Genomic DNA, 11,694 nt, shown 5'->3' with positions numbered 1-11,694 from the left:
TGATGCAGTCCGCTGTAGCATAGGGGCTTCGAATGCCCTAGAACTGGGTAACTGGTTCCCTTCTAAGGACAAATGGAATGGAGAACCATCCATGTTTGTCTTCGTTCCTGTTTGAAAGGTTTCTGCCATAGGCAGGTGCTTCATTTTCCTGTTTTGGTCCCCTTGTTTTGGAAATATAGTGGACCCAGTAAATGATGCTGCTGTTAGGCTGGCTCTTTTCCCATTACAGCTTTTCCAAAGGAAATCCTTGTAGTCTAAAGTTGGAAAACTTTATCCCACCCAGGAATGGGCCTAGGCAGGTTGTCCAGCTGATGCTTTACTTCTACTGGACTCCTGTCTGTCATCTTCAAGGCCCATGGCTTTCCTACTCTGACCGGTATGGAAAGACACACTCCAGGTTTGTGTCTTCTACTAGTTTTAATGGGGGTGGGACACGTAGGAGTCAAAGAAAGGCCTGTTAGCAGTAGGAGGACTGCAGACTGATCATGTCTCCATGGTGGAAGTTACCCAGATATGTTTGCAAAGATTTGTATTCAGAAAGGTGGTTTGTTATTTATTCAGCATTTATTAAATACCTCCCTAGAAAGCCCTGGATGGCACCAGGACCTTTCTTTAGGACTGGATATATATGCAGGGATGGCACATTAACAAAATAATTGGCTCCTTAGTTCAAATCCAACATCATTTACCCCTTAAACTAGAATCTATGAACTTGAAGTATACTCAGTGGCAAAGCAAAAAAAAAAAAAAAAACACATAAATTCTGCTGGTTGTATTTTGGATTTTTCCCATAAGATATTCATTACCTTGCTCAGGCACTTCCTACCCCAAGGGAAAAACATCCAGACAGCTTCTACTTGTTTTTACCATATATTCCAGGGGTATGTATGGATATTTTTCTCTTTTTTTTTCTTTTTTGGCTTGTTTTTACATTTATACAGTTTACATTGCTTGACCCATAAATAACACTCATAAGATTAATAGGGCCATGGTTTTAAAGAGTATTTACATAGCCCCACCATGCATACAGAGCCTTTTTTTTTAAAGACTGAAAAATCAAATTAAAAAAAAAAACACCTTTCCATCACTATAAATTTGACCATCTAAACTTATAAACCCTGACTAAAATACAAGCAGTCGTTTCATCCGTAAATGCCGCTTCTGATTCCCTAACGAATCTAAGCACTGCAGTGTTAACAAACGTCTTGCAATTCAGGGATATAAAAATATCAGCTTTAAAATCTGAACTGTACAGTATATACATTAGTATTTGCACCGTTAAATTAGGAATACACTTAAGTCTAGGAAATACTACGTTATAAATAGCAATTTTTTTTCCTTTCTCAATCCGTAGCTGGAACTAATACAATAACAATGTTCACCTGGCTAGTCCAGGCCCGGGAGAAGGGGACAAGGTGGCCTCATACAATAGGGATGCACAGTGTTAGCTAGGTCTGTGTGATGATGTGCATGCCTCTCACAACAAGGACCAATCGGGACCTGAGCCAACCTGACTTACGGAATAACAAACACTATTGCTTTACAAAGGTGGCTAGAGCTCTCCATCTTCCAAGAGGAACACTCCCAGCCGATCACCACCTGGTGACAAGTTTCTTGGGTTAGGAATACTCAAGAGGGGTTGGAAACCAAAGAAGCTCTAGGAAACGAAGACACCGGCCCACAGGCACAAGATGCACCTTGGCCCCCATCCGAGGAAGGTCAACCGGGAGCAGCCACACCTCTTCCATGGTATCTGACACTGTAAACAGCAGTAAGGTTCTCATTTTACACGGGCCAAGAAAGCACTTTTGAAACTATTGGAGCAACTTTTCCTACAGGAGAAAACAAAACCAACCAAACAAACAAACAAAAAAAGAAAAGCCCACGGATTCATGGGCTAGACTTAAGAAATGATACAGTTTTTGCCCTTGTGTCCCTTTTTCTTCTTGGATTTGGTGGTCCTCTGGCTAAACGGAGGGGTAGGCAGGGCGGGTGCGGGGCTGGCCGGGTCATCTGTGTAGTAGGTGAATCTCTGGGGTCGGGGCTGAGGGATGGGCTGTCCAAGGAAGTACCCTTCTTCCTCCGAGTCGGAGGAGGAGGTGGAGGAGGAGCCCCAGGAGTCGTCGTCCTCCCCGTAGAGCCCCAGGAAGCGGTTGAGGCCCGGGTTCTGCAGCGCGTAGTCGGACGCGGCGTGCGCGTACTGCCGGTAGAGCTCCGCGTTGCGCAGGTACGCCTGGATCTCGCGGGCGCTCTTGTTCTGGATGAACTTCTCGTAGTTGTCGGGCGTGTAGAGCCGCAGGCGGTCCTTGGGCGCCAGCTTCCTCTCGGTGACCAGGTTCAGGGCGTTGTCGGAGCGGGACTTGCGGCTCCTCCGGCGCCGGTGGTGGTGGTGGTGCGGCCTGGCTCCCCGCTGCTGCTGCGGCTCCTCGAAGTGGTACACGCGCCTCCGAGTCCTCTCGCTCATGGGCGGCTGCCGGATCTCCAGGTTGTCGTAGCTCCCGTTGTCGATGACATCGTCCGAAAACTTCACCTGCTGGGGCCGGGACTGAGACTTGGATCTTCTGAGCACCGGCAGGTGGACGGGTTTCTCTTCCGGGATGATTTTTTCTGCACACAGCTCTGAGCTTAGGCTTTTTAAGGACTCCGCGCTCCGGTGCAGCATGGACGAGTTCAGAGTTCCCATGTTGCTCATCTTCTCACACTCGTCCGCTTCCATCTCCTCGAAGTTTTGCAGCGAATACAAGGACGGCCTCGGCTTGCCTTCCCCATCCACGGAAGCCCCTGAAGGAAGCCGAAACAAGATGTGATTCCTAAAAATCCTCATATTCCCACGGTTGTTACAAACACACAACCTAAGGGAATCATTTCCAAGAAAATGTCCTATTGCACTGGGTGTTAGCGGCTCACACCCTCCTCAGGAGGCTGAGATCCGAGGATGGATTGCTGTTGGAAGCTAACCTGGACAGGAAAAGTCCAAGAGACTCTTTTAACATCCAATTAACCTCAAAAAAAAAAAAAAAAAAAAAGGAAGTGGAGCTGTAGCTCAAGTGATAGAGGGCTAGCTTTAAGCAAAAGAGCTTCAGGGACAGTACCCAGGCCCCCAAGTTCAAGCCCCAGGACTGGCATAAAAAGATAATAACAATAAAAAAGAAAATGTCCCTATTTTAATCTTTGATTAGACCAATGTACGTTGTCCACAAATTGAGAAGTATGATTTAGTTAATGGTATAAGGGTCACAGCCACCAGTTTGGAGCCAAAAATTGTTCTAGCACATGGAAGAAACAGTAAAAATCTTACCAGCTCTTCACAGAAGCCTTTTCAAGCAGTGACATAAGCTGTGGAAGCTTATGTTACTGTAGCAATTAAAGCCAAATTGTCTCACTGAACATCTCTCAAGTCAATCTCTCCCTTTAGCCAGCATCTCACAGGCCATTGGGAATCCCCAGCCCAACAGCCTATTTGTGTAGAGTTGATCTGGAACACAGTAGCTCCTACTTCACACATTGGCTGTGGTTGCTTTCACAACAGCAGAGCTGAGTGATTGCAACGGATACAGTATGATGTCAAAAGGATTTTCAAGTCTTTCAGAAAAGGTTTGTTCTCTCCACCTTCAACCCATAAAACATGCTACTTCCCTATCAATCCTACTTTACTCTGGTACTAGGACTTGAAACCAAGGTCTCAAATATTCCGTTAGACTTTCCATCATTCAAGGCTGGTGCTTTACCTCTTGAGCCACAGCTCTGCCTCAGCTTTTTGCTAGATAATTGGAGTCTCACAGACTTTCCTACATGGGCTTTGAAATGCAGTCCTCCTATCTCAGTTTCACTAGTGGTTAGGATTACAGGCATGAGCCACCGATGCTTAGATGATTTCAGAACTTTTCTCAAAGCTAAGACCCCAGCAAGTTGAAAGCATATTATTGCCCAGCAGACTAAAGGACAGTAGAGGGTGGTATGGATTGTGCTTAGCTTGAGACTTTGTAACTCTCTAAAACCACTCATTATTGTTGAGGAATTATCAGTCCCTTTTTTTTTCAGGTGCTGGGGTTGAACCTAGAACCTTACACATGTTACTTGAACTTGCCCCAAATCATATCTGGGTTTTTTTTCTGTTTTTTATTTTAAATGTTAAAATACCTAGCACAAGGCCTGCCATACTTCTTCCACCACTCCCTTTTATTTCAGGCCTTATTGCTGACAAGTCCATCGTCCGAGTAGAGCTGTGGCTCACCTCCTTTGCACAAGTCATTCCTGGCAGAGGTTAGCCAATAATCCATTTCTTGGTTTTATTACAGTAACACAACCTTTATCAAAGGTCTAGATGTCACGGTGTGACTATAAAACTAGCTGAACGAGGACAGCATTACTGTGGCCAAAGGCCTTATCACAAGTAAGAGATTCTTTTTTTTTTTTGGGGGGGGGGTCCGGTCATGGGGCCTGAACTCTGGGCCTGGGCACTGTCCCTCAGCTCTTCAGCTCAAGGCTAGTGCTCTACCACTTGAGCCACAGCACCACTTCCGGCTTTTTTTTCTTTTTGCTTATGTGGTGCTGAGGAATTGAACCCAGGGCCTCATGCATGCAAGGCAAGCACTCTACCACTGAGCCACCTTCCCAGCCCCCAAGTAAGATATTCTTAACTAGCTGGGTTCTTGCATTTAGAACCCTTTGAGAGGCTTGGAAAGTATTTTAATTAAAAAAGCAAGCAAACAAAAATCAGGTATTTTAGAACAATCTCTTGCAACAGGGTAATTCAGGAAAATGTCAAAACCAAACAAAAATTCTTGAGCTTATAAAGTACATTATATAATACAATCAGAATGCAGAGACCTTTTGTGCACAATCCAGCTATAAATGTTCTTATTCAAATAAATTGAATTTCTCTTCCTTGAAATAGGGTTAATACTGCCCAACACTGGTGGCTCACACCTGTTATCCTATCTACTCAAGAGGTTGAGATCTGAGGATCAAGGTTCAAAGCCAGTTCAGGCAGGAAAGTCTGTGAAACTATCTCCAATTAATCATAGGGGGAAAAAAAGCCAGATGTGGCACTGTGGCTCAAGTGATAGAGTGCTAGCCTGGAGCAAAAAAAAGGGGCAGGGGGCTGGGAAGATGGCTCAGTGGTAGAGCGCTTGCCTTACATGCATGAGACCCTGGTTTTGATTCCTCAGCACCACATAAGCAGAAAAAAAAGCCAGAAGTGGCGCTGTGGCTCAACTGGTAGAGCACTAGCCTTAAAGTTCAGAGTTTTTAATATACCATATCCTTCCAAGGCGGAACTGTAAATTATTTGCCAGTCTGAGGGCTTGAACTCAGGGCCTGGGCATTGTCTGTGAGCTCAAGGCTAACTCTCTACAACTTGAGCCACAGCACCACTTCCAACTTTTCTGTTTATATGGTACTGAGGAACTGAACCCAGGGCGTTATATCTGCTAGCCAGCACTTTACCACTAAGCCACATTCCCAAACCCTGAAGTGTAACTTTTTGAATGAAATCTTTCATGGCTCCTTTTTTCCAAATTCCCTCAGCACTCTAGATTACATACCTGTGATATTAGACAAAGCCAAAGAATCCAGAGAATCTCGAACACTTTGCTCTGGTTTCAAGTCTGACAAGCACTCCAGGGAATCTTCATACCACTGTGTCTGTTCGTGATTATATCCTGAGGCACCATGGTCCAGATCCAATTCCTGGAGCCTCCGACTGCTTGCGGGGCCGGGGTGGCTACCATACGCAGAATCGCCCAGTCCATCTTGTGACTGGGCCCAGTACATATCAGATTGGTATTTTTTACTTGCAAGGCTCTGGTGATTTTGCTTTAACTCAGTCTTATTTTTAACCATGTTATCAGATATCCAGTGCTCATTGGCTCTAATATCCATCTCACTGGACTGTTGCTGAAAGAGGCTTTTATCACCAAACTTGAGGAGGAGCTGTGTCATATAATCTTCATGCTCTGCCCATTCTTCAGGGTCTTCGGGAGTTTCTTGTTCTACTCTGCCTTTCCAGAATTCTTCATTGGCATAAGTTGGCCCCTGCCTGGAAAGACTCAGATCATCTAGTTTCCGAGAAAGGGTATCTTCAGCATTGCCTGAAAGGCCTGGAAACTTGTAGTTCAGAGCTGGGGATAAGAGAAGGGACTGTCTGCACTGATCAGCTGACCGGCTGCTTTTGCCCATTCGGACACTCCTCCTGGAGTCCCTCGATCGGGCTGACTGGAACGCAGAATCAGAAGAATCGGAGGCATGGACATCTTCACCGAGGCTGCAGGTTTTAGAGCAGTAAATCTGGCCTTGTTTAGGAAGGAAGGGACAGCCCAACAAAGAGGCCTTGCACTGGGCACAGGAAAAGCACGCTTCCGTGGCATGCCAGTGTTGCCCGTCGTAGGTCATCTGTGCGTGATCAACACCTGTTTGGACAAAGGGTAGGAAAAAGCTTACTGCTTGAAATGAAGGAGTACCAAAAAAAAAAAGAAACCAGTCCCAGAGGGAACTCTTGGGTGACAGATATATTCTCTCTTACTCTTTTCTTTTTTTGGGGGGGGGCAGTCCTGGGGCTTAAACTCAAGGCCTAGGCACTGTCCTTTACGCTCAAGGCTAGTGCCCTACCACTTGAGCACAGCTCAACCACAGCTCCCCTTCTGCTTGTGGGTGGCTTAATTGGACATGAGTTTCACAGACTTTGCTGCCCGGGCTGGCTTCAAACCATGATCTCCATATCTCAGTCCCCTGAGTAGCTAGGATTAGTGTAAGTCACCGGCACCTGGCTTCTGTCTTGTTCTTGATGGGAGTTTGGATTACTTGGATATTAAGAGGCTTCATCATTTGTTGTTTGTTTTTGCCAGACCTGGGGCTTGAACTCAGGGCCTGGGCACTATCCCTGAGCCTCTCTGTGCTCAAGGTTAGTGCTCTACCACTTAAGCCACAGCACCACTTCAGGCCTTTTCGGTGTATGTGGTACCAAGGAATTGAACCCAGGGCTTCATGCATGCTAGGCAAGCACTCTACCACTAAGCCACATTCCCAGTCCAGGCTTCATCATTTGAAGGTTGTGGGTTTGTCAGTTTGCCTACTGACTTATCTGTGACCTCTCAAAATTGATACTTGCCACTTCCACGTGGTGAGACATTTCAGCAATGAGTCCTAAGCTGAGGTCAAACAAAAGGATGCTTTGCCTTTAGTTTCAGTTCCCAGTCAATAAATAATTGCCCTATTTGTGGCTGTTTTAGTGCCAGGATTTTTATACTTTCGTGCTTCTTATTGGTATTTTTGCTGTGCAAGGTAGCCCTCAACAATGGGAGGGGTGACACTGATCAAGATGCTTTGCCCTCATTATCTGATATACTGAATTGAAAATCCCTTTGTACAACTACTTAAAGGTAATAATAATAATAATGAAAAAATTAAGCCAGGTAAGGGGTAGTTCATGCCTGTAATCCCAACTACTCAGGAAGCTGAGATATGAGGATTGCAGTTTGAAGCTGGCCGGGGTAGTCCATAAGACTCTTATCTTGGGGCTGGGAAGGTGGCTCAGTGGTAGAGCGCTTGCCTTGCATGCCTGAGGCCTTGGGTTCCATTCCTCAGCACCACATAAGCAAAAAGAAAAAAGCTGGAAGTGGCGCTGTGGCTCAAGTGGTAGAGCACTAGCCTTGGGCTGAAGAGCTGAGGGATAGCGCCCAGGCCCAGAATTCAGGCCCCACAACTGGACCTCCGCCCCCTAAAAAAAAGACTCTTATCTCCAATTAACCACCAAAAAGCCAGAATAAAGTGGTGCCCCAAGTGGTAGAGCACTAGCTATGAGCAAAAAAGCTGAGGATCAACACCCAAACAACCGTGAGTTCAAGCTCCAGGACTGGCACAAGAAAATCAAATCAAAGCAGAGTTTCACAGAACCCCTGAGCAAACTGTTCAGTATCCTCTCATTCATTCTTTGCCACCGTGGTGGCAGAATTGACTGACCATCCACCTGTCCGAACTCACCAGACCGAAACATTCATGATCTGCATGTAAGTTTTACTTCTGTTTTCACAAGAGTAAGTGAAAACAAACAAACCCCGCGAGGCTATAGATCACCTAGGGTGTCTGGGTGGAGGCCGGACTTACCGATATGCTCCCCACAGGTTTCACAGTACTCAGCATAGAGAGACTCAAAGCAGCCACAGCAGAAGGGGCGGCCGTCCTTCATGATGTACCTCTGCCCTCCCAGCACTGTTTCACACTCGAGGCAGCAGAAGTGTTTCATGTGCCAGTGGCGCCCCTCAGCTTCTGTGCACTCGTCAGCAAAAATGATCTTTCAAAGGAAACATGAAACCAGAAGATGAAAGAAAATACATGTGTACCACAAAGGCCAAGCAATTACGGTTCCCTGGGTTCATAGTGTGACTCTGGAATCCCACAGTAATGGGATGAATCCCCATGCCCACCATCTTAGGGTCTTCTTGCCTGGTAGCTCTGTAGCCCTGGAGGAGAGGCGGAAAGTTAGTCTGTGTACAGCTCTCCTTCTGCAGGCCTTGACAGGACAATTGGCCTGAAGGCATGAGGAGGGGTTGGCGCTTGGATTTTTAATTGTTGTTTGGGTGTGTATGACAGTACTGGGGCTTGAACTCTGGGCCTGGGCACTGTCTCTTAGATTTTTCAGTCAGGGCTAACACTCTACCACTTGAGCTCCACTTTTGACTTTTTGATGGTTAATTGGAGATAACAGCCTCATAGACTTTCCTGCCTGTGCCCCGGGGCTAGCTTTCAGTTGTGATCCTCAGATCTCAGCCTCCTGAGTAACTAGAATAACAGCCGAGAGTCTCTTTCTCTGTCTCTGTCTCTATCTGTATATACACAGAGATACACACTATAGTATATTTTTTTCAAACCAATTTTCTAAAAATTCATCTACTAAGTACTCTTCTTCAACTTATCCCTAACCCCCACCCACTCCAAATTCATCAAGGACATTATATTATACTTAGGAAAGTAAAGACACCTGTTACCTTCTCTTTATTATCTCCAAAGAAAACCAGGAGTCACATATCTGGCTTTGACAGGAAGAGTGGAATACTGGCTTACATAGTGGCTCATTTTTTCCAGCATTACAGGCTGAATTTATATTTATTTATTTTACCTCATCACATGCTGAGCACCGTGGTTTCAGTAGTTCAGCATGGTGCCTGCCACAGTGAATTTTCCCATCCTGATAAAAATAGATGAGGTCGACCAGGAGCTCATTACACGTGAAGCAGACAAAACAGGATGGGTGCCAGCACACACCGGGACCAGCACGGGAGGCAAACACGGCCACTTCACCTCCATTTATCTTCAGCCCACACTGAAAACAAAGGGTTGAAATGAAAATAATCCTTTCAGTAACTGGATTCTCAGTTTTCCCTATTTGACCATAAGTGTTAGCTTCATCAGAGAAGGTTCACTTATTTATTTTTGGTTGATTGTGGGGCTTGAACTGAGGGCCTGAGCACTGTCCCTGAGCACTTTTTTTGCTGAAGGCTATCATTCTACCACTTTGAGCCACAGTTCCACTTCCAGTTTTCTGGTAGTTAACTGGAGGTATGAGTCGCCTGTCCTTACCTGCCTGGACTGGTTTTGAACTATGATGCTCAGATGTCAACCTCCTAAGTAGCTAGGATTATAGGTGTGAGCCACCAGCACCTGGTAAAAGCTTTATTTTATTTTATTCTTAATGTTGGTCCTGGGGCTTGAACTCAGGGCCTGGGTGTCTGTTCAGGAGCTTTTTAGCTCAGACTAGTGTTTTACTACTTGAGCTGCAGCTCCACTTCTGTATTTCCCCTTTTCTCTCTTTTATTTATTTTTAAAGTTAATTGGATTTTCCTGCCCAGGCTAGCTTTAAACTTAGATGCTTAGATCTCAGCCTCCTGAGTAGCTATGATTACAGGAGTGAGCGACCAGCGACTGGAGAAAACTTTTTTATCTTCTCCTGTAAGTGACTAAATGGCTCTTTAACATTGGGTTACTTGACTACCTTGACTATAATGAACAACCTTCACATATACAAACCACCCTTGGACTGTTTCTAAGTACCATTGAATCTGACCCCCATTAACTGCTTTTCCGGAGCCAGCCTCCTGCTGGATCCATTTCCTAGTCTGAGAACTAGCTACCAGTAAAGAGCTGAATGTCTTCATTATGTTTTTGCATTTCCTCAACAGCTAGTGTGTATTCTAATGCCTTTCCATGCCAGCCTCCCGGGTATGGCACAGTTTAGCCTGTGTTTACTACAGACTGACTTGTAGTGTCATATACCAGGATAGCCAATGAAAAACATGCTTTGATATGAAATAAAATGCTCTCTCTCTCTCTCTCTCTCTCGTCTTTTGTACAGGTTTTGTGGCTTGAACTCAGAGCCTGGATGCTGTCCCTGAGCTTTTGTGCTAAAATTAGCCCTCTACTTCTTGAGTCACAGCTCTACTTACAGCTTTTTGGTAGTAAACTGGAGGTGAGTCTCACGGATTTTCCTGCCAAGACTGGCTTTGAACTGTGATCCTCAGATCCTTTTGATTGGAGTCTTTTATATCCATACCACCCCCACCACTCACTTGGCAGGAAAGGGCTTACCTGCTCACATACAGCGTGCATCACTGCTCTGGACAAGAGTTTAATGGTTCCTCTTCCAAGAGCTTCTTTCTTCCGCTGAGCACTGAACACCTGCAATTCTTTCTTCTCCTCCTCACTCAGAGACTGGCAATACCGTACCTTCATAAAATAGAAAACACAAGTCCCTGCTAGAGTATTCCGCGCCCATTCTTTATGTGTAAAATGAGTTTCCAAAAACAAGACAGGGTGATAACTCCCCTGCCTTGAATCCCTAGTGGGTTCTTTTGTCCTTCTTTTTTTTGGGGTGGGGGGCGCTCATATTTGCAAGGCTGATGCTCTAGCTCTACTACTTTAGCCATGCCTCTAGCCCCTGTTTGCTTTGGTTATTTTTGATGTAGTCTCCCTTGGTACCCAAACTGGCGTGGGGGCTTTGATCCTCATATTTGATCTTCCTCGTGTGCTGTGGATGATAGGTGCATCCGGCATTGTGCTTCCCCCCAAAGCGGAGATAACAGACATACATTACCATGCTCAGCTATTGAAGAGATGGAGTCTTGAAAAGTTTTTTGTCCAGCCTTAAACTTCAATCCTCTGACCTCCTTCTTCTAAGTAGCTAAGATTACTAGCTAGGATTATACCTGGAAAGTTCCCAGGGTTTCTTTAATGCTACACCTAAATCTCGTAGCCCTCAAAAAAGTGTGTGGGGGGGGAATGCAAGCTAAAATGCATTTTTTTTTTGCCTTTTTAAAAAATAGACAGAAATGGGGGTGATACTGACTGGAAAGCATTATACCTGACTTTATGGAATTGTAACCCTTTGCACAATTAATAATAAAGAAAATAAAAATTAGTGAGCTGGGAAGGTGGCTCAGTGGTAGAGCGCTTGCCTTGCATGCATGAGGCCCTGGGTTTGAGTCCTCAGCACCACATAAGCAGAAAAGCCAGAAGTGGTGCTGTGGCTGAAGTGGTAGACCACTAGCCTTGAGCTGAAGAGCTCAGGGACAGCACCCAGAGATCAGGCCCCATGACCAACAACAACAACAAAGCCGGGTGCTGGTGGCTCATGCCTGTAATCCTAGCTACTCAGGAGGCTGAGATCTGAGGATCTCGGTTCAAAGCCAGCCCGGGCAGGAG

The 11,694-nt window shown here is 45.6% G+C and overlaps 1 protein-coding gene across 1 annotated transcript in view; it reads right to left on the bottom strand.

Moving 5' to 3' along the window:
- Positions 1-584: 584 nt before the first annotated feature.
- The window catches only part of Prickle1 (prickle homolog 1 (Drosophila)), a 90,245-nt gene continuing 79,135 nt past the window's right edge, over positions 585-11,694 (bottom strand). Inside the window, exons 4-8 of the mRNA XM_013018737.1 lie at positions 10,582-10,719; positions 9,116-9,319; positions 8,104-8,290; positions 5,547-6,410; positions 585-2,781 (exon numbers count right to left, since the gene is read on the bottom strand). Of these exons, the coding sequence (XP_012874191.1) occupies positions 1,904-2,781; positions 5,547-6,410; positions 8,104-8,290; positions 9,116-9,319; positions 10,582-10,719 (2,271 nt within the window). The 3' untranslated portion in view covers positions 585-1,903. The remainder of the gene's footprint in view (positions 2,782-5,546; positions 6,411-8,103; positions 8,291-9,115; positions 9,320-10,581; positions 10,720-11,694) is intronic.

The sequence above is a fragment of the Dipodomys ordii genome, unplaced genomic scaffold (genome assembly GCF_000151885.1).
Source record: "Dipodomys ordii isolate 6190 unplaced genomic scaffold, Dord_2.0 Scaffold42, whole genome shotgun sequence".
NCBI lineage: Eukaryota > Metazoa > Chordata > Mammalia > Rodentia > Heteromyidae > Dipodomys > Dipodomys ordii.
Note: the sequence above shows the minus strand (reverse complement) of the source record. Positions and strands in the feature narration are given on the sequence as shown.